Here is a 22,451-nt window from a genome sequence, read left to right on the forward strand (position 1 = left end):
TTTTGAAAATACACAAGGCATGACATCATGAACCAAGCTGAACCTTTTAAGAGTCTGGTAGATAATTAAAAAGAACCAAGTAACCGGGCAGGAAGGTTCATCCTTGTAAATCTAATATTTGCAAGACCAAGGCAGGAGGATGGCCTGTGGGTTCCAGACTAGCCTGGACTACGTTCTAAAATCCAGGTCAATGTGAATTAAAGAGTAAGATCTGTCCAAAAAAAAAAAAAAGAATCAAGGGCTGCTCATGGAGGCACACCCCATTAATCCCAGCACTTGGGAAACAGAGGCAGAAGTAACTTCATTATTTGAGGCCAGCCTGGTCTACATAGTGGGTTTCAGTCCAGTCAAGATCATGTACTCAGACCCTGTTGTTAAAAAAAATAATAATAAATAACAAATAAACAAAACAGAAAAATCACTACAGGGCTATGTTATGAGAGTAGACATATCTCTAAGGATGCTGGGATGATTGGGGCTGAGCTAGCCTCAGAGACAGCTAGGTGAAAGGCAGAAGGACCAGGCACTGGGGCTGGGGAAGGAAGTGCGGAACCCAGACATGAGGATGCATGTGACCTCCTCAAAGAGCAGCAGAAGGGAGAGCAAGGGGCCTCTTGGCCAATCTCAGATCCAGGATGTCATGTTCGTGTACAATCAATATTTACTCTATGACTACTTGGTGTCTGACCTATTCAAAAGCATGTAGGAGACAGCAAGGCTGGTCAAGTCTTCCCGCATCTGTGGAGTTTGCCTTTCAGCTACAATAGTTGGTTAAATAATAATACGCACTCTAAGACATTTCTCCATCATATGAGAAAGTTGCAGTGTCACAGAAGAGTCGTAGTATACAGGGGAAGGGAACTGGGAAGTCTTCAAACAGGAAACGTGAGCAAGAAAACGTTAAGGGGCCTAACAAACAGGCAGGGTTAAGCATTGGTTTCTTCCAAACACTAACACACACACACACACACACACACACACACACACACACACGCCCCTTCTGAAGAGGATAACCTAAGAAAGATGGGCAAGAGGAAGAAGCAGAGAGATACCCAGCTGGGGCTAAATTACTCTGCATGAACATGAACAGAGAGGGCATTCACAGGTAATGAGGAGCAGGGCTTGGCAGAGGCTGGGTATAGGGCAGAACACAGGGTTGTTTGCCATGAAATGGGATTTTAAAGAAAGAGACGTTCAAAAGGGAAGGGTGTGTGTGTGTGTGTGTGTGTGTGTGTGTGTGTGTGTGTGTGTGTGTGTGTGTGTGTGCAGGTATGTGTGTACATCTGGTCGCATGTTTGGGGTAGGGTCACACATGTGTGGAGGTGCACATGACAGTACATACAGAGGCCAGAGGTTGATGTCAACTGTCCTCCTCCTCAATCATCCTCCACCTGTTATAATGGAAATAGGGTTTCATGTTTGAACCCAGAGCTCAGGGAAGTGATTAGTCCAGTCTGTCGACCTATTCTAGGGATCTCGTCTCTGCCTCCGTCTATTCTTTGGTTGGTTTTGGTTTCCATAGTTTGGGAGGTTGTTGGTTTGTTGAGACGAGGTCTCACTGTGTGAATTCGCTTTGTAGACGGGGTGGCCTTGAACTCAACAGACGGCCACCTACCTCTGCCTCCCAAGGGCTGGGATTGAAGGTGTGTTGTGTTACATGAGAGATGTTAGGAAACAGGGCCCTCATTCACTCAGCAGCTGAGGAAGAAGGAGGGAGAGTCCCAGGTAAGGCAGGGCTTGATTGCCGAACAGAAGGAAGACAGAAGGTCTGGAAAAGAGGATGCTCATTTTGAATGTAGGATCCTGCAGAGATTCTGCTCCCTGGCCCCGGTGTTTATTTTAATAACTGCGTTCATTTCCTTCTGCTACTGTAATAAATTATGACAAATTTCAGTGGCTTAAAATAACACGTTTAATCATTTTACTGCTCCAGAGGTCAGGGGTCAGTAAGCCGGCAGTGGTGTGTTTGTTCCTGCTGACAGTCATTTCTTCACCTGGTGCAGCTTCCAGAGGCACCTGTGTTCCTTGGCACAAGGCCACACACCTCCCCAACCTGGGCTCCCGTCCTCACATCTCATCCTCTGCCTAGGAAACTGTGACCTCTCTTTCATAAGGACTCTTTGGAGGAATGCAGAGGTGACTCAGAAGTCCAGAGCACTGTCTCTTAACTCAGTTCTAGAGGACCAAGGTCAATTCTCAGCACCCACACCATGGCCTACAAACGTCTGTAACTCCAATTCTGGGGAACCCAATCCCTCTTCTGTCCCCCATGGGCACCAGGCATGCAAGTGGTATGTAGAAGGTACACCTGCCAAACCACTTGTCACTCATACACGTAACATAAAACAAAACACGTTAGAAAGAAAACTCTTTGCAAACTTGAGGGTGGTGGTGCACAACTGAAATTCCAGTATCAGAGCAGTTGTGGTGATGACGCAAGCCTTGGCTCCCAGCACTCAGGAGGCAGAGCTAAAGGGTTCTCTGTAATCCCAGGCCAGTTTGGCCTATATGGTGAGTTCTAGGACAGCCAGGACTACACAGAGAGGCACTGGGGAAAGGGGGGGGGAAGGGGGAGGAGGAGGGGGAGGAGGAGGGAGAGGATGAAGGAGAGGAAGAGGAGGAGGAAGAAGAAGAGGGGGAGGAGGAGGAAGAAGAAGAAGAAGAAGAAGAAGAAGAAGAAGAAGAAGAAGAAGAAGAAGAAGAAGAAGAAGAAGAAGAAGAAGAAGAAGAAGAAAAGAAAAGGAGGGAAGGAGGAGGAGGAAAGAAAAAAAGAAAGAAATTCCAGTACTCAAAAGGATGTGGCAAGAAGATCTAGAGTCAAAGACTCAAAGACGTTTGGATGGCTACTGAACACATAGGACGGTTTGAATTGACAGAGAGGTAAGCTAGACAAGGAAAATGGTGGAACATGAGAGCCAAGAAAAAAGCAGATATCTGAGGACCAACCCTGGAGTGAGGCATATCTCCCTGAACTTATGCCAGAGATATTTACAGAAAGCAAGCAAGGGATGGAAATTAATCCAGGCAAATGATCTTTTAAATTTTTTAATCTTAATTTGTATTATATATTTGGATGTCTTGTAAGCATGTATGTCCGGGCACCTCCTGTATGTCTGGTGCCCACAGAGGCCAGGAGAAGGAAGGTGTCAGGTCCCCTGGAACTGGAGTTACAGATGATATGGGAATCAAACCCAGGTCCTCTGGAAAAGAAGCCAGTCCTGTTTGTTAACTGCTGAGCCATTTCTCCAGCCTCCTACCCCAAATTGAGAGTCATCTGAAGGTGCCCACCACCAACCTCTGTACCAACACAGGAAGATGCTGATGCTCGAAGAGTCACGCCAAGCAATTCACACAGACTGTAGAGTGTTGGCCGAATGCTCACACAGCTGGCTTTAGAGAAGCCTGCTGTTCTCAACCTGTGAATCATGACCCCTTTGGGAGGCACATATCAGACATTTACATTATGATTCACAACAGTAGAAAAATTACAGTTATGAGGTAGCAACAAAATAGTTTTATAAATGGGGGTCACCACCACACGAGGCACTGTGTTAAAGGATCACAGTGTGTTAGGAAGATTGAGAACCACGGCTTTAGAGCAAAGAAGTATCGGAACCTTCTAGTAGCGAAAGCAACAATTCCAAGTGGTCCCTGATATAATAGCCAAGAGGCTCCAGTCGGGGAAAAGAATCCTGCCTGTGGCTACATAAGTTGGTGCCCACATGGGGATGAGCAGTCTCTGAGACAAGCCGGCTTGGCCATATGCCTTTAAATCTTACCACCAGGGGGAGCACAAGGGCCAACTGGGACCCCTGAGTTGAGCAGGGTTTTTTTCCAGAAACTGGATCCCATCCCTGACCCAACCCCCAGGGAATGCAGAATAAGTTTTCCCAGTTCCAACTCTATGAAAGCCTGGAAGACCTGGCTGTCACCATGTGATCTCTGACTCAAGGGCTTACCCACATTTTCCTCCTCCAGTTAACGCAAACCACATTTTTTCCATCCTTCCCTTTTCCTGGTTGCCTGCAGCCCTGAGCTTTTGTAACAAACACACTTTGCCCCAGAACATCACTGGGCCAGACCCAGAGTCCCAAGACAGAAGATAACCAGCCCAAATAAAGCACAGGGTAGGGACGCAGACCAAACGCCAGTCCCCTCTCTCCAGGTCCAGTGCTTTTGATAACATCATTGTGTGGGCCTGGAACCTTCGGCTGTTGTTTAAGGTCGCACCGAGACTCTTTAAAAATAAATGAACAGGGAAAAGATAATTTTTAGAAGAAGGAATCTATGATTACAGGTAATGGGGTCTTAAGCAGTTCCTTTTCATGGGTACCAATTGTAGCAGTGACGGGAACGGGGTGGGGGAGAGGCTCTTCTTCAGCATCCACCCAAAGCAGTTTCTGGTGTGGATGGAAACATTTACTGAACCCCACTCTTCCATGGTGGGGCGGTACACAGAGATAAACCCTTTTTTTTTTTTTTTTTTTTTTGGAGCTGGGGACCGAACCCAGGGCCTTGTGCTTGCTAGGCAAGCGCTCTACCACTGAGCTAAACCCCAACCCCAAACCCTTTCTTTAGAAATGTTCTCCCACCAGAAGAGTGCAAGGAGACCTTATTTTCTACCCTATCCTAGCGCCTGGCGGTGTCTCGAATCTGGATGGTCTTCTCAGTGACTTATTAAGCAAAGCATCATTGACATCCATTCCCCCTGGCAAGAGACTCAGGTTAGGCTCTGCCCCCTTCCTCATTCTCTGTCCTCCACACAGCTCCCCCACAGCCAGCAGCTTCCCGGGCACAGACAGATGTATGTCTTTGTGTTTCTGTGCCCTCATGCACAGCTCCTCCTGGGTGGCATTTCCTGCTCCACCCATCTCCTGACTTCCAAAGTCAGCTCTGGCCATAGCGCCTGCATGGGGCCTATCTCAGGTTGACGCAGGGACATCCACAGAATTGCCCGTTAGGGTCTCTCCAACCCCTATCCGTGGATAAAGGCGGCTGCATGGTACCACACTCAGGAAGAATAATGTGGTAAGACCTAAGAAAATGTAGAAGGAACGAAGGAAGCTCTGAGGAGAGTCGGCACCCGCTCAGACTCTCCCTCTGGCTCCCACCTGGTTCCCTCAGCAGACTTTTGGGTCCCATTGCTGCTCCCCTCCCTTCTTCCCACTTGTCCTAAACTGACCACACCTCCTAACAGAGCGCCAGCCTCCACCTCCCTGCATTGTCCCCCTTTATTGTACCTAACTGCACCTCCTCAGAGGCACAGATGTTCTATCCAATGCCCCAAGGTTTTAAACCAGGGACAGGACATTTAAACAAGGGTCCCTACCCTCACAGCACTGGCAGGCTGCCCACCTGACACCCACAGGTTCACCCTCACTATTGGAGCCCCCGCCCAGGCTCTGCCAGGCTTCCCCGGTGGTAACTCTCACTTAGTGGTCATTACCTCTTCCTAAAAGGGAAGATCAGTGGCCTCTCCTCAGAGCTCTCAGAGACTCCTAAGTTGACCATACACACACTCCAAGTCTCCTGCCTGTCTCCTTCCCCCAGCTCCTAAGCTGCATCAGGGAGAAATCAGATAAAATCTGTTGCTTTCGACTCCTGTCCCCAGTGAAGAACCTTTCTAAAGTAGACTGTAAGGGAAAATGTTTTTAATTTTTGGATTGATTAATGAATCAGTCTACTGATAAATAGTAAAAAAAAAAAAGAAAAAGAAAAAGAAAAAGAAAAAGAAAAAAGAGCCGTGCTATGCTAACAGAGGCTGGGTTTGCTACGTGAAAAAATGTCTTGTTTTTATTTTTCATTTTTGGAGACAGGGTCTCCTATAGCATTGGCCCCCAACGTACTTTAACCCAGGAAAAAAATCTAACTCACGTCCTTTTTGCTTCTTGGTGTTTTCTGATGTTTCTGTAATAAGTATGGTTTGCTTTTCCAATAAAGAATGCTAAGGAAACTTCCCGCAGGGGTGAGGGAGAGGAAACGGAAAAGGACATGGAGAAGGGCCTCCTCCCTCAGTTGTGAAAATCAAGAAAGACTTTAAAGAGCCTCAAAACAGGGCATGGTGGTCCATGCCTGAAATGCTCTGGCAGGAGGACTGCAGTTGAGGATAGCCTTAGCTACTTAAGTAGGGTTACTATGGCTAGATCCCACTTCAAAAATAATGAAATCACTGGGCATATGGCACGTGCCTATAATCCCAGTAGAGGCAGGCAGTAATGAGTTCGAGGCCAGTCTGGTTTACATAGGGAGTTCCAAGCCAGACAGGACATCATAGTAAGACTCTGTCTCAAAATAATAATACATTTAAATAAAAAATAAAGGGGGCAGGGAGGCCAACTACACACCCCTGCAGGCATTTAGGCAAAGTAGGAGTGTAGTACCAGGTGGGACAGGGAAAGAACGGGGTAAATACAGGATAAAGGATTTCAGTCTCTGAACGTAGAAAGTTTTTGAGCAAGGAAGAACTGCTCAGGTTGGAACATTGAACATTCTAGCGGCCCCTACGCTCAAATAAGTACGTTCAGTCAGGAAAGGTTTACTTACAAGGAGGTGTCAGAGAGAACGCAAGCCAGGCAAACAGGGCCCGGCAGACTTGTCGCAGGAATCTGAAAAGGCTCTTTAGATTAGATGACCCTTGGGGGTCTCCCAACGTATGCTCCTACGCAGAGCCTAGAATGAACCAGCGTGACCGGTAAAGGCGAGGCCAACACTTATCTCTCGCTAAAAGAAGACATGTCTGGAAGTCTGGAAAGACCCCGAGACGGTGGGAAGAAGGAAGATGGAGGGAAAGAGGATCTTAGGAACGGGACTATGGGAGGAAGAGTGCAGGGAGAGCTCTGCAGTGCGAAGGGAGCCGCACGCAGTCCCTGAACCTGGTCTGGGGAGGGGATTAAGTCATGGGCGGGGCAGGTGGGCGGGGGGCGGGGTCGGCATCCCTCGGCACATGCGCATCACAGCTGGCCGGGCGCCGTAAGGAGTGGCACTTTTTAAAAGTGGAGCCTCAGGCCAGCCCCTAGCCTCAGCGTGTCTCAGTCGGTTGTCGAGTTCCTTCTGTCCCGGTCGTGCGTGCCTCTTGTCCCACGCAAGTCCAGCTTGTACCATGCCGGTCAAAGGAGGTAGCAAGTGCATCAAATACCTGCTCTTTGGATTTAACTTCATCTTCTGGGTGAGTGAGAGGCGACTGTCGCGCGCTCCTCTCCGAGACCACCTGTTCTCAGGCCCGGGACCGCGTCCCGGGCGGTGAGTGTCCCGGCGGCCGAGAGCGCGGAGAGCTGCTGGTACTGTGCGCGCCAGGCGGACTCCGGGCGAGAAGAGAAAGGCGCGGCGGCTGCCAGCTGGCCGGGCGGGACTGGCAGGTGGGCGGGAGGGGCAGGTGGGTGGGAGAGCCGAGGGTCCTCGTGGCCCCGGCTGTGCACTTCGCTCCGGGGTCCCTCTGACGCCGAGGATTTGAGATGGGGTCTGTGCCTGATCCCACCCGCAGCACCCCCGAGTGTGAGAGAGGAGGGAGGGAGGAACAGAGCACCCTTTCTCGAGTAACTGGATGCCCTCCCTGGCCCGCGAGGCCCCTGGCCAGCAGGGCAGTTGAGAGTCTCCCACTTCGGTGGTCCCACAAGTGGTAAGGGGCCTCACAAGGGAGAGGAAACGGGTGTGGAGAGTCTTCCCTGCACCTGGAGGACGGCCTTTCCTTGAGTTCTGAACGCTCAACTGAGAACGTCCTTGCCTCCCTCTAAGCTACCTGAAAGACTAGATTGTCTTGATTCTTTTTCAAGAGCGATAACTATCTTGGCTGGAGAGAACTCTGGGAGAGTTAGTGAAAGGACGGCGGGGAAGGTGCCTGTCGGCGCCTCTAGATGGGATAAGTCCGGTGTTTCTGCATTTCCCAGGTAATCAGGCACTGCGGGCTTGAAGCCTCGCCTCCTAAGAATGTCCAGGTGGGGCCACGGGGAACGGCTGTTCACCTGCAGAGGCCCCAGAGGCAGGTGCTAGTAGACTATGCAGATGAACCTCTGGGAAAACCATCAGAGAGTTTCTCCAGAAACTAAGGGACAGAAGCAAGGAAACACTCGGAAGACCCTTTTGTCTTAGTTCTGGGAGGGCACACCCCCTACACACAAATGGACAGCATTTCCTCCGGTGCAAGAGTTTAACCAGGGAACTCCTGTGCCACCAGAGGCTTTCAACAACAACAAAAAAGTACACTATTCCCTTGGAGCTGGCCATCGGGATGCTTAACCTCTTCCAGCAATTGGGAGCTTTAATACTCCCCCGGAGTTGCTTGGAAGTGTTGCCCAACCTGCAGAGACCGCCTTGGGTTTCTAGGAGCCACCACACCCATACAACTTAAGAGGATGTCGGGAGGCATTCCCTCCTGGCCCGTTTCCCCAGCTCTGCAGACAGGCAGCCCAGATCCCAGGCTTGGCTTGGCCCACTCATCTGCTTAAGCACCACAAAACAAAGTCTGAAGGCAGCTGGCCCCACCCAACCCCGCCCTGTCCTCTGGGGAGTTTTCCTCACTCTCCCCAAGTAGTCGCTCCCCTGCTAGTCCGGGGTCAGTCCCCAGACGCCTGCCCGCAGAGATGTTTGAATGTTTGGTGCTGAGAGGAAACCACATATTGCCACAGCCTGCCTGCTTCCCCCATCTGCCCCCATGGCATAGGCAAGGGGCAGAGGGGAGGTGCCCAGGGCCACCCTATGTCTTCTCAGTCTGTAGCCTGCTGGCCTGCAATCTGTCCAGCGTGTCTCCTGCTGCCACTTCACTCCTATCCAGAGTCCCGTCCCCCCCCCCCCACCCTGATGAGGCACTGCTGGTTGACTGTGCCTTCTGAAGCAGAACAATCTCACCCTAGAAGGGTCTGGTTTGGGGGTTGGGAACTGGTTCAGAGATTATGTACCAACTGTAGGTGCTAGCCCTCGCGTCCACCGTGAGGAAACAAGAGTGCCCAAGATCGCAAGCAGAGTTAGTACTCTGACCTCTGGGCCCCTTGTTTTCCTTCTTTACTCTCCTGTCTCTCTCACCATTAGGGAGGTGGGCAGTTTACTAAGTTAATTATTGTTACCTGTCCTACCCTGGGCTCTAATGGTGACAGTCATGTTACAACCTCTGTTAAGTATTTTACAACCTCCAAAGGCTACCCCCAGCTCCATGATATTGCCAGAGAAAGAAGTGTTCTCCCATTTGCCTATTGGTGACCAGAAACCTTGCCTGTGGAAGGTTAAGTGCTATAGGCAGGGTCAAGTGACGGGGTATTTAGCAAGTGAGGTGGTAAGCTGGGTTTGGCTGTCAGGCAGGAGTAAAAAGAAGGCTGAGGCAAAACTCCTCAAAATATCTTTTATGACAGGCGGTGATCTCGGCGGACCCTTGGGATTATTATGTCACCTCTTCAGTCTCTTGAGACTGGTGATTTATGAACTTGACATTTGGTACCTGGTGTGGGCTCTGAAAAGCAGGGGCCACCTTTGCCTGCAAAGGATGCTGAGGGGCTGGGTGGCAGGAATCCAAAGAGAAGGCAGCCTTTCTTAGTTGTAGTGGGGCAGTGGAGGAGAGGGAGGACCGGAAAAAGGTAATCGGCCTCTCTCCTGGGCCTGAGCATGTCCCCTGTGGGCTGCTCCATGACAGCTGAGCCTGCCCAGCCTGCCTTCTGAAGTTGGGTGTCTCTTGCCCACAGCCAAGCCAGCAATCAGTCTGTTTTTCCAACATTCTCAGAGCCAGACCTCGCAAAGCTATTTTGGTTGTTCCCAAATTGCCCTCAGATCTCTCTGTGTCTATCCCTCCACTCCCTCCAGAAAAGAAAGAAGAACTGAGGAAGAAAACATCGTTCAGATGTCTAGTGCCTGAATGGCAGGTGACAGGAGTGTTCCAGGCCGTGATGTGGCGGCCAGCCGTGAGCCAGGCCAGGAATGTGCTGTTTCCCATTCATTCGTTCGTTTGTTTGTTTGTGGCCTTGCTGTACACGGCAGCCACACTGGCCTTGATCCTGTTGCCTCTGTCTGGCCCATTGCCCCAGACCCCACATAGTGAGGGCTTTCTATGGTCCTCAGCCTAGGCCAAGGAAAGGACAGATGGTCTCTACTGAGTGAACCAGACCCTGCTTCCACACGCTCTGCCCTTTCCCCATCCAGAAGGGTGGAAGTGGCAGAGGGGCTCTTCTCTACCTCCAGAGATGGCATCACCTTCATGGAAGCTGCTTGGAAATGTAGGCAGAGATCTGGACCCAGGGTTCAGAGTCTGGTGGAGGCCAGATTACTTTTCTGATCCGCACTGAAGTTTGCTCATCACAAAGCCACGAGTTGACGCAAACAGTCTCAGAGGTCCATTCAAGATCAGCCTACAGAACAAGGCCCGGCCCACCACACACCACCATGCCACCTCCCCCCTGGTTAATGAGGCTCCCCAGCAAGCCAGGTAGGAGTCAGGAAATCACAGTGGACACTGAGAATTGTTCTGGCGAGTACAAACCTGTTTCTAGGATCTTCCCGGCTCCTTTCTCTTTCCCTCACTCTTGGGGGGTGGGGTTCTCCTTATCTTCAGGTTCTATTGTAAATGCTCTATTGCCTTTTATGGTCATAGATTGTCGAGGTTAATGCACAGCCCTGGATGTGCATCCTCAGCCCCTGGGCTTACGCTGTGTATTTCTCTGAGGCCAGGCGGTAGACGCAGGTCCGCTTCTCCCAGTAAACTATTGTGCTTCATAGTAGAAAGTGATTTGAGGCCGTGGAGAGAGCAGGGAGGAGCAATTCCCAGGGAAGTGTGGATGTTTAAACCACAGATTAGACCACACTCCCTCCTAGTGTGGCCCTGCAGTGTGGCTGTGCCTCTTTTCCACATCTCTCTGCCACACGAGCCAGCCTCACTCTTCAAAGCAAAACAACTGACTCCATTTTGTACACATCGGACTCAGGGAGAAAGGTGCACCCACTCCTGAAAATGAAGCTGAAGAGCTTCTAGGTTTCAAGGCACCAGGGTTCGAGTCAGGGCAGGCTATGGTGGGGTAGGTGGCTGTAACAGGAGCCCCTCCCCACCCAGATCGCTGCTCCCCAGAAGTTGTTTGCCTTGGATGTTGGGTTGAACTGTGGCAATAAAATGGCTTCCCACAGAGCGCCTGGGCTGGAGCGACACTGCCCTGCTTGTACTGGAGCTGGCAGGTTGGGGAGAGGGTGAGCTGAGGCCAAGCGTCTGCACAGCTATGGAAAATAGGAACTGGCCCCTGTCGAGAGCTTTGGTTTCTCCCCGGCCATAGTTACCAATAACTAAGATCAGGAGTCCTGATCTCTGGGTGGTGGTGAGAACTGGATTCGTGAGCGTACGCTCACGCTCCCTCACACCCACACCCACACTCTTCACAGACTCTGCCCCTGTTTTCAGAGTGCCTGTGGCAGCATTCCAGACCTTGCTATGGCTCTGGAGAAGCTGGGGCTGCTGGCTGCCGGTTACTGGTTACTTCCCAAATTTGGACAGGCTTTGATAAGCGAGCCTTTCAGGAGTGGGTCTGGGGTGGCCGGTCAGCGCTCACTCTCCTAAGTGAGCCCTTTCCTGGCTTCTGCGCTTCTCTCGGGAGCTGTGTTGGGTGTGAACCTTTAACTTTACACGTAGGCCTATGTGTCCTGGGAGGTGGTTCTGCCTGGTTTTTGGGTTCAATTCAGTTTTTATAAAGAACTGTGGCCTCTGAAATGGGTCACACAGTTTGGGACCTAAAAATAACTTGGAGTTACAAGAAACATGTTTTCTTTGGTAGCACACGCAGAGATGCGTGGTTTTGACTGGGTGTTTTCTTATTTCTGGCATGGGACAGGGGCGAAGGGAGCAGGGACAGGAGTTAGGGTTCTGGTGGCTGTGCAGAGCTGTTGCCTGTGTGTGTGTGTGGGGGGGGGGGTGGGGGGGGTTTTTTGTGGTGTGGTTGGGTGGGGGGGGGGGTGGGTGTGTGTGGGTGTGTGTGGGTGTGTGTGTACGTACGCTACGCGAGAGTGTGTACATGCATGTGTGCGTGTATGCGCCCATGTGACGTTGAGAAAGAAATCAATAGTACCTGTCAACTTTTTGATTCTTTTGGTTTCCGGTGCTGGGGATTGAAGCCAAATCCTTGTGCCTGGAAGACAAGCACCAGCTCCCTCCCCGGCCCCCCAAGTGTTGGGTTCTGCCTTCCAGTCAAAGTCTTGCAGAAATGGGTTTTACTTCTTACACAGAGAAGAGCAAAAACCTCTTCATTTCAAGGGCTGTAAATCCCCCTGACCCTGAACCACCTCCAGAAGGAGTGTATTTCAACTGAGTAACTTTGTGTGTGTGTGTTTTGTATGTTGTGTTTTCGAAGTCTGACTGCGTGACACCTGGCTGCTCCATTCTGTGGGAAAGGTCAGGCTGGTCCAGGGACACTTTTATTTTCCATCAAGTGGTGGCATGCAGCTGTGGAAAGCAACATCCTGTCCCCAGATGAGACAATCTTATAAAAATTACATCCATCCGGGTAATTTTCTACCCCATCCACCCAAGAGAGTACTGAGTCATGGATTCATGTGGGGAGGGGTATTTGCCTGTTTGGGGATTTTTGTTGTTTTGGGTTTTGTGGAGTTTTTTTGTTTGGTTGGTTGGTTGGTTGTTGAGATAGGGTCTCTCTATGTAGCCCACACTGGCCTCGGACTCAGAGATACATCCCCTTGCTTCTGCCTCTGCCGCCCAAATTAAAGGCATGGGCGCCACCACACCCAGCTGAGTTCTAAGTATTGTGGGTATATTGTTAGCTTTTTAGGGAATCCCATGAAATTAGCAGAACTTTTTTTGGGGGTGGGGTGGATGTTATGCATGATTTGGTTTTTCTGTTGTTGTTCCGGAGGTCCATGAACCTTAGGTCAGGGGTAACCCCACACTAATTTGTTTCCCTTGGTTTCCAGGAAACCCCTGGTATGCCCTGACTCCCATGTTTCTGACACGAGTGACTTCCTGGAATTGAATGGGAGGAATAATAGAAGGTTTTTAGAAAGTGCTGTTAGAAGCCTCTAAGTTGAGCTGAGTCTAGTGGTGCATGACTTTAATTAATTAATCCTAGCATTGGGGAGGCAGAGGCAGGTGGATCTCATTCAAGGCTAGCACAGTAGCCTGTAGAGGGGGTTTCAAGGGCAGCCAAGGCTACATAGTGAGACCCTGTCTCAAAAACAAGTAACTTAACAAACAAAAATACTGAAATGACCAAGACAACGCCATCTTGTTCTAAACACACACACACACACACACAAACACAAAACACACACACACACACACACACACACACACACACACATTCCCTCCCTCCCTCCAGTCACATCTACCTTGACAACACATTTGAGATTCCCCTGACCTTGACAATGGTCCATGTGTATTAACCAAAATAACTGGCAAGTTATGTCTAGAATAACTATTGTACTCTGCCATGAACGAACATTCGAGGTTATTCTGACCACCCTCTGTGTGGGTGTTACCTTTAAAATCACTGTATCCCTGGGCTTGGGTACCAAGAGACTCTAAAGAGGCCCAAGCCCACTCTTGGTCTGGTCATCAGTAAAAACAACTAAAAACGTTTCATTGGCTTAATCAGCGTTTGGCATTAGTCTACGCCTCGTAGATCATCACAAAAAGAAAACAGCACAGAAGAAACCCTAGGTTCAAGACTGGTGCTGTGGGGGCTGGAGAGATGGCTCAGTGGTTAGGGGCACTTGCTGCTCTTACATGGGGACTCAGTTAGTTCCCAGCAACCACACGGTGTCTCACGACCACCTCTAACTCAAGTGACTGGGAATCCTATACCTCCTCCTCTCCCTATGAGAAGGGCACTGGATGTGCACATGACACACACACACACACACACACACACACACACACGCATACACATGCATACACAAATGCAGGCAAAGCAGTCTTACACATAAAAGAAATCTTTTAAAAGACTGAGGGTGTAGATGCAGGAGGCCCTGGCTCCAGTCCCCAATGTCAGAAAGAAGAGAGGAGGAGTGGAACCCTGAGCCCATGTTGACCTGGGACAGCGCACACTGCAGAGCCGCCTTCCCACCCACCCTCACTGACTCTGCAGTTAATCATTGCTGAAGGACTGACTGGACACTCGCTCTGTGTGTCTAGACCACACAAGGAATCCAGCATCATAACATAAGCTTCCGGGCAACTCTTGCTCATTGGAGATTCCTCGTCCCACCCCCATGGAGCGTAGAAGGCCCAGCTCAACCTTATCTCTCTCGTCTCTCCTTTGGGGACTTTGAGAAGGGGCAAAGGTAGGGACTGGGTCTCCAGAGAGGTAAAGAGTCAACCTACGTGACAGAAACAGCCAGAAGGGTCTGACTTGGAAATGGCCCCTGTTAATTGCATCCCAAAGAAGGCTTCTGTGGGTTTGGGAACTGTTCACTAGGCGTGTCGTGAGCCCCGCTTGTTCATTGCTCAGTGGGTAGAATAAGGAGCACTGTGTGGAGGGACAGAAGTGGTCTTCAGAGCTGACCCAATGCCCATGGGGAGGGGTGTGTGTCCTGTGAACACTCCTCACACTCGGGCAGGTCAGTGGCTCCCACTGACTTCCCACCTCCTAGCATCAGAAGGCAGCCCCTGTTCACGCATACCTGCCTGGGCTTGAGCTGCCAGTATGTTGGGATCAGAACAACACAGCCCCTGTGTGGCTCACTAAAGCTCTCCTAGACTTGGGCTAAAAATACCAGAAAGTCAATTGAAGCATTCTCTTAAAGTCAAACGGATTTCTGCAGTATTTTAATTTTTATCCCCTTTCTACCTACAGTGAGTCTATAGTGTGTGTGTGTGTGTGTGTGTGTGTGTGTGTGTGTGTGTACACTATACCTTTGCAGTGGAATATTAAGACTGCATGAGAAAATGTGCAAAGCCATGTACAGTTGTGAGCTCACCATGGCTTTCCTGGTGGCTGGAAATTTAGGTATCGGGGTGCACGTCACAAGGGTGAGCGTTGGCAGAGCGCCTGTTTGCACATACACCACACATGTTCACACCCCAGCTCTGATGGATGTTTTCAGGCTGGGGAACCTCCACGGCCTCGTCCGGAAGAGGAATGTGCACCCTGGAAACAGCCCCTCCCCTCTGAGGCGGCTTCCTGCTGCGCCTTCATGTTTCTGATACCGTTGGTGTCAGTCTGTGGCCCTTACTGACCTCAAATGTGGTGTTGTGTTGAGTTTGAGACAAGGTGGAATCAAACTGTGGCCCAGGCTATCACCATTCAAACGTTAAGCCTCCTTTTACCAGTCTGGGACAGTCTAACACACTCTGCTTTCCGCTACCCAAATCGTTACCCTGGGTCTAAGGCACATGACCTTTAAGTGACCCAGAAAACTCACTGCAAAGTAGAAATTAGATTATCATCCAGTGCTGGGCTTGAAGAGCCCTCAGTCCTTTGTATCAGGAAGCCGACATCCGGTTCATGCCAGTTCATGGCGGTTACCCCTAGGACCCCAAGGAGTGTTGGTGCAGGTACGAGCAGAGGCTCTAGGTTGCATCTTGGAACCCAGTTTTCCAAGAGTTAAGATTCCTGGCCACCCTGGCTGGTGGAGGGAGCTGAGGTGGAGGGAAAGCTAAGCAGAGACAGGCATGAAGTCACTGAGGGCTCTGGGAAGCAGAGCTTTCGTGGCGTGGACCAAGGGTGTGGGCAAAGCTCAGAGGAACAGCAGCCAAAGGAAGGACGCCTAGACCTGGCTATGGCAAGTCCAGTTTCAACAGCACCTCAGGCCGAACTGAACAGTTCTGGGACTTGGATGTGTCTTCTGTCTCCCTGTATCCCTTCCCCAGCATGGGGGTGGGAGAGACACAGCTGGACAAAGTGATTTTGAATCCACACTTTGTCATCAGTCAGAATCATATTCAATACTTTATTTGTGGTATTACCTCAGAGGAGCAATTTACCTTCTGTGCACAGTTTTCCTGTGTAAAACATGGGAGCTGAAGTCTCGGGGTATGGCTCATTATTGATAAAACGCTTGCCTGTTGTGATAGCCCAGGGTTCAATCCCCAAGCCCACATAAACAAATCATGGTGGCACTAGCCTGTGAGCTCAGCACTTAGGTGGTGTAGGCAGGAGGATCAAGAGTTCAAGATCTTCCTCAGCTACTTAGTGAGGCCAGCTTGGGCTGTGTGAGACACCGCCTCTCACACAAGCATTAAAAAGGAAGTTGGTGTTATCTACTAGAAGGCCCATTGTGAAAACAGCTCAAGTGAATTAATTGCTTAAGGTAGGGTGTAGGTCAGAGGACAGATGTGCGAACACTTGTCATCTAAAACTAAGAGACCTAAAACATGAAGGAAGAGATTGTGCGAAGGGTCGAAATGCACACTAAGTAAGGCACAGCAATTTGGAAAACTTGTCTGCTGTGAATGCTGCTGGCCAACACTGCCAAGGCGCATACATGCTCAGCCCCTGTTTGAAAGCTGTCCAAGGGTCACCTCCTACCTCTGAGACCATCCACACTAGCACATCTTCGCTTCTGCGGGTGGTAAGAGAGCTGCTGGTCCTGTGGTAAGAGAGCTGCTGGTCCTGTGGTAAGAGAGCTGCTGGTCCGCACAGGAAATGTGGGCCAGCAGGAGTGTGCACGTCTAATCTCCAGACACCTTGGTGAAGTGTGTGCTGTGTGAGAAAAGCCAATGTGTACAGCCGAGCCGGCTCTAAAGCAAGAGTCCTCACGTCGTCCTCGTCACATGATCAGAACCCCTGCTTTCCTCAGAAGGGATTATTTACAAGCTTGCCAGGTGGGGGTGGGGGAGGGTGTGTTTTGTGTCTGGCAAGTGGAAACCGCAGCTAGGATGCCTCTGTTTTGAAAGAGGTTAGCCTGGGCCTCAAGCGTGCCAGGCCTGCTCTGCAGCTGAACGACACCCCCACCCCAAAGACCCTGCTCTTTAAATGATGCTGATTCTGTCCACAGAAGAGAGGATTTCATAACTCTTGAACTTGTCCAGGCCAGGTTGATGCCTCATTACTAGGGTGATACTCTGAGGAAAAGTTGACATAGCCCCAAGTCCGCAGTCTCCACCTTCCTAACGGGGTGACCCTTTAATACAGTTCCTCCTGTTATGGTGACCCTCAACCACAAAATTATTCTCCTCGCTACTTCATAACCACAATGTTGCTACTGTTATAAATCGCAATGTAACTATCTCCGGATGTGATATGGAACCCCCCTGTGAAAGCATCGTCTACCCCAAAAAGGTCTCCACTACTGCCCTGAATGTTCTTCCACACCCTGGAGAAGTAAATCCCCCTGCAAACCGTTTCTACCAAGAACGAGATGACATGAGAAATAGACTCCTCTCTCATGGTCTGTGTCATGCAGGTGACAAAGAGAGCCCACAGCTGAGTCACTCTGAGCATGCTGTGATGTGGGCAAGTCACCTCTCTGAGCCTGTTTTCCTCTTCTCTGACTGAACGTGACTATGGAAGCCATCTAAGACACAGCTCTGGTCAGGTCGCCATGCAGGTCAGCTAGCCACACAGAAAAAAAAAAGCCTGGAAAGAGAACGAGCCCCTTCTTAAACTTTGGTACTTTACAACTGGATTTTTTTTTAAATGCTGGACTATATGAGTATCAGACTTTTCTCAAAATATAAGATGTAAAATAGAAGTTGACTTCTTAAGGTCCCGGCTTCTGTCTTTTGTTGGGAGTTATAGCTGTTACATTTGCACACGCAGCCCATGATGCAACAAAAGAGTCTTAGGGACCTGGGCCATGTGTCACATGCCTGGAGGAAAATCAAGATGAAGGTCGTTGTCAGCTACATAGTGAGTTTAAGCCCAGGAATGACTGCACAAAAAATTTTCCAATAAAAGAAAAAGGTCATTTGTGAACCAGAGTAACTGAGGGAGTTATCTGTGGAAAAGCAGGGCTCCTGTGAGATGGCAAGTTCCTGGCTTCAGCCTCATCTTCCTCATCTGCGTAATGGAGGGAGGGATGCAGCATTTCATGCAAAGCTATTGTCCTGTCCCTGGCCCACATGAAGAGCCCAAAGGTTGGGTGAGTTGGCTTGAGTGTCCCCAGCCATGGCTGGAGTCACAGCACCACTCGCTTTCTTTAAATGTTTGGAGCGTAGAACTGGTCCCAAATGGAGCTCGCTCTCTCTCCTCCAGCTCTGTGGGATCACAACACAGGGTGGCTCACAGCCGAAACTGGCCTCCAGCATATGTCACAGGGCTTATCTCTCCATCCACGGAATGCTTGGCTGTCTCCCAGTTTGGGAAGGGTGGCGAAATTAGCCCTTGGTCAAGGCTCACCTCTGAAGCTTAACTTGGCGTTAATTCCGAGTAGTCATGAGCTAAGTGAACTACTCTCCATGGAGGCAATCCCCACACTTGCTGTGCAGAGGCGAAGGATCCAAGTTCCTCATCCTCAGCTATGTAACAAGTTTAGAGACCCCCCTGCCTCACAACAACAGAGAATGAAAGGAAATGGGGGGAGGGGCGGAGCAAGGAGAAAGTAAAAGAAACAATCTTACTTTGCCCTAAACCAAGAGCACAGCCTTAGCGCCCCCCACCCCCATCCCAATTCACCCTATATACGTCCGAAAAGAGGACTGAATTTTTTTTATCTAGAAGCTTCTGGACAACAAGGTCATCCCCCTCCCCCCAGGAAACCAGATCTTAGAGGGTGTCAAGCCAAAGTCATCATTGCTTCTGTACAGACATCAGGAGAGAAAATGGAGAGCACTTGGGTGGAGCTCCCTGAAGCACATTTTCCAGGGACCACATCCTGTCCTGCCTCAGCAGAGAAAAAGGATGAACCCAAAGGAAGAGCTGGTTTCTGCCCTCCCTCCCCAGGCGGCTGACACTTCATCCTCAAGCCTGGACAAGGGAGGAAATCCTTGCGGCTCAATTAATTCAAGTTAGAGTCTTTTTCCAAGGCCAACCTGTCTGGGCCACCAGTCCCTGACCTGGGGATTCCCGGTCGCACATGGGCAGTTCTCCGAAGAAGAGTTTTCTTCTCTGTGACCTTGCTTCCATTTGAGCCCTTCCTGTTCGGTCTGTATCCTCTTGAGTGAGTTGCTTAACATCTCTGAAGATCTCTAATCACAAGTAAAGGCTCCTAACGTGATAAACCACATCCCACCCGGGAGGCATGCGTGGGCTCACCGATAACAGCTGTTTCTGTTATTGACAGCCTCTGTTGTAAACATTGTCTATTTCACCTCTCCTGCCTCTGGCAGGAAAACTTGGGAGAAGTTAAGTCATTGCTAAAGCTGGGTAACCTGACTGCAGTCTCTGTGCTTTCTTGTTTAAGAATAAAAAGGGAACTCTCTTAGAGAGCCTGGGGTAGTGTGAAGCCAGAGTCTGCGCTCCTGCATAATTGCAGCTTAGCCTTAGAAAATAGGGGTGTAGCTTTCAGGAAGCTTCAGCCCTGGCTGGCCATGGGAACCTCTTACAACTCCCCTGAGTCATTGGAGAACTAGGGTAAAGAGGTAAATGCACCGTTGGGAACCAGATGCATGTTCCGACTTGATCTCTGTGTTCCAGCTTCCTACCCTTGATCCTTCAGTGTAGAGCTACCCAGCCAGTGGGCCTGCCTCTCACTCTTCCACCCCCGACTCCTGCCAGCCTCCTCTGGCTGTAGCAAGCAGTCCGGGAGGACTTCCTGTGGTGGCTTTGCGGTTGGGTTGGTTAAGAGTGCCAGAGCCCCACTCCCTGTGTCTGTGTCCAGTGGGGAAAACAGCCTTGCTCCTCTCAAGGGAGGCCACAAGCTCACCTCCCACAAACACAGCCCAGGAAAGATCACCCCTCCCTCCCTTGGTGTTTTTCAGAAATGAGGGGCGGTAGCGGGGTGGGGGGAGGAGCTGTCCTTCAGGCTCACAAATCCAGGAAAGGCTGTTTCCTGCCATCCTTCTTGTTCAGTATTTAAACAGAAGTCCTGGGTAGTGATCGTAGCTGTGAAAGTGTCAGAAAAACCCAGGGTCCTGGGTAACCTCTACCTGAACCAAGTTTCTGGCAGGTCTAGGAGGGAGTCTAACAGGTTCTAGGGACTACCCTTTGGGACCCGCTGCCTGGTGAAGGGGTTCCCCTCCTCCCCCCCGGGGGGGGGCGGATTCGCTGTAGATGTGAATGCTGCCCACTTGGTAGAAGGTGGTGTCTAAATACTTGCTCGCCAGTCCCGCCAGCCAATCCATCTATTAATCTCAAGTCCATCCCGTTGCTCTTGAAACAAAAGCTAACAGTTGTGATCCTCGGGGAAAGGCAGGCATGAACTCTCTTCTGTTGGAGTAGACCTGAGTATTTATTACGTATAACTGAGGGTTGGCACCTGGGTGTAGGAGGGCCCCTTCCTCTAGCACTGGCTATGCCCTTGCCTTCCCACAGCCAACAGTTCCAGTCTTGGGTGGGGGAGGGGAGACAGGAGAGGAGGCTGCCACTTGGGATCCTGTGTGTTCTTGCTGGCATTGCCTAGCCAAGCCTCCTAACCGCCAGCAACTGGACCCATCTCAGGCTTGGCATTTGCTGGTGAGAGGAGGTCGCCATGGGAACGGGTGAGGCCCAGAGCCCATGGGGTCTGGGTGGCCTGACTTGCTTTTGAATGTTGAAGCCTGTGGACACAGAGGGCCTTATCTTCGCCTCGGTGACTTTCTTTAAGCTTGACTGATATTTTCGGGCCTGAGAAACAGTTCATAGCTAGAGTGCATCCTGGCTATTGGGTCTTCCCGGGCGGACTGAGCAAGCAACAGTGAGTGCCTACAGGTGCCCACATCCCCCGGGTTCAAGCGAAAGCATACAGCAGAGCGAGGAGCATCGGCTGAGGGGACAGTTATGAGCTGGTGTCCTGTCCTGTCCTGTGCCAGTCTCCCTCCCTCCCTCCCTACCCATTCTGGAATCCTAGGAGAAGCCATACCCTGAGTGTGAGCATACCTCTCCAGCCTCGCCTCCCACTCACTTCTGCCATTCCATCCAGGCCTGGGCTCTGGCAAGCATTTCCCCATGTAGAAAAGGTAAATGTACCCATCTAAGACACAGCCTCAGAAAACAGAAACCCAATGTCCCAAATTTTGCAGCTTCTGTCAGCCACCTTCTCAGATCACAGGGAGGACACACAACATCCAGGGAGTGCCTGCCAGTCTGCCCAGTCGCCCCATGTCTTAAGTTTTGTTATTATTATTGTTGCTACTATTTTTTTCTCACTGCAGAGACTGGCTGTAGTGACCTACGGTTTCCAGAGTGTTTTATGTGTGTGCTTCTTTGACCTGTGCCGAAAGTGAAACAGTGTTTCAGTGCGTGCCTGTGTGGGTTCATTCGTGCATGCGTTGAAACAAATGAAACCAGTTGTGTGGTGCATGCCTGTAATCCCAGCAGCATTCAGGAGGCTGAGGCAGGAGGATCAACACAAGTTTCAGGCCAGCCTAAATATGTATCACAGAGCTACGGTCCGCCTGTCTCACAGAGAGAAACAGCTGTGGGATGAAGAGTCTTAATGGCGGAGGAGAGTGCTTGGTGTTGAGCTCTTGACAGAGTGCTTCTTCTCAGCAGAGGAAGGAGTGCAGGAACATCACCTGGCACCCTTGGTGGAACCAGGTCAAACACATGCCTAGAATTCCCCTGGTGATTCTGGCACCACCCTATATGCAGCTAGAAACTGGTGGCTCAGTCAGGCAGGTGACAGGTGGCCCGCTCTGGGGCTTCCTGCTTCTTGCTTGCTACATGTCTGTGATGCCACCACGCTGCCCAGAAATAGCCATTGTTTTTTTCCAGAAGAACAACAGGAAGTAGGAAAGAAAACCCCTCCTCCCCTTCTCCCAGACCTCCTCCTCCCCAGCACCCGCCTCAGTCCCCCTCAGTGCGGCAGACAGGATACTTCACGTCCATTTGGAGTGGGTTGGATGTGTAGCGGAGTTAGAACACATCCTAACAGGCACAAAACCGTGAGTTCAGTCTCCAGCAACCCGAACACCAGGCTGGGTGGCCCTTGCCTCTTTGGGTTTGTTACTGTTTGAGGTAGAAACAGGGAGATCCGAAGTTCAAGGCCATCCTTAGCTACTATAAAGTTTATACCTAGGCTTTGTGAAATCCTGTTTCAATCCCCACTGCCCCACTCCCATCCCGTGTCCCCCCCCCCCAATACAAAGCCCAACAGCTGACTTCACCTGCTCCGTATTTTCTGGATCCTAGCCCTGCCCAAAACACCCAGTGCACCCCGGTGTGTTTTGATTGGGATCTGCCCCATGGGGTCACATGCCACCTCTCACTTGAGAGACCCAGTGTAGTGGAGGCTCAGTTTCTAGTCTCCTCCTAGTCCATCGGCCCACAGACTTGAAGAGTTTCTGTCAGTTCCCCTTGTCCCGTGGGTGGTGTGTATCTCCACAGGTTCTGGCTGGGCCCAGTTTTGCAAACTTGGCCAGGAACAGCTGATCAGCCCAGTACCCCTAAGCGCCATTATTACTATTTAGCCTTTTTTTTTTTAAATCGACCTTTGGAATTGGAGGTATTCCCGTTGGCTGCAGG

The 22,451-nt window shown here is 50.6% G+C and overlaps 1 protein-coding gene across 1 annotated transcript in view; it reads left to right on the plus strand.

Moving 5' to 3' along the window:
* Positions 1–6,957: 6,957 nt before the first annotated feature.
* The window catches only part of Cd9 (CD9 molecule), a 33,082-nt gene continuing 17,588 nt past the window's right edge, over positions 6,958–22,451 (plus strand). The window contains exon 1 of the mRNA XM_032905626.1: positions 6,958–7,165. Coding sequence (XP_032761517.1) covers positions 7,100–7,165 — 66 coding nt within the window. The 5' untranslated portion in view covers positions 6,958–7,099. The remainder of the gene's footprint in view (positions 7,166–22,451) is intronic.

Source organism: Rattus rattus, chromosome 6 (assembly GCF_011064425.1).
Source record: "Rattus rattus isolate New Zealand chromosome 6, Rrattus_CSIRO_v1, whole genome shotgun sequence".
Classification (NCBI taxonomy): domain Eukaryota; kingdom Metazoa; phylum Chordata; class Mammalia; order Rodentia; family Muridae; genus Rattus; species Rattus rattus.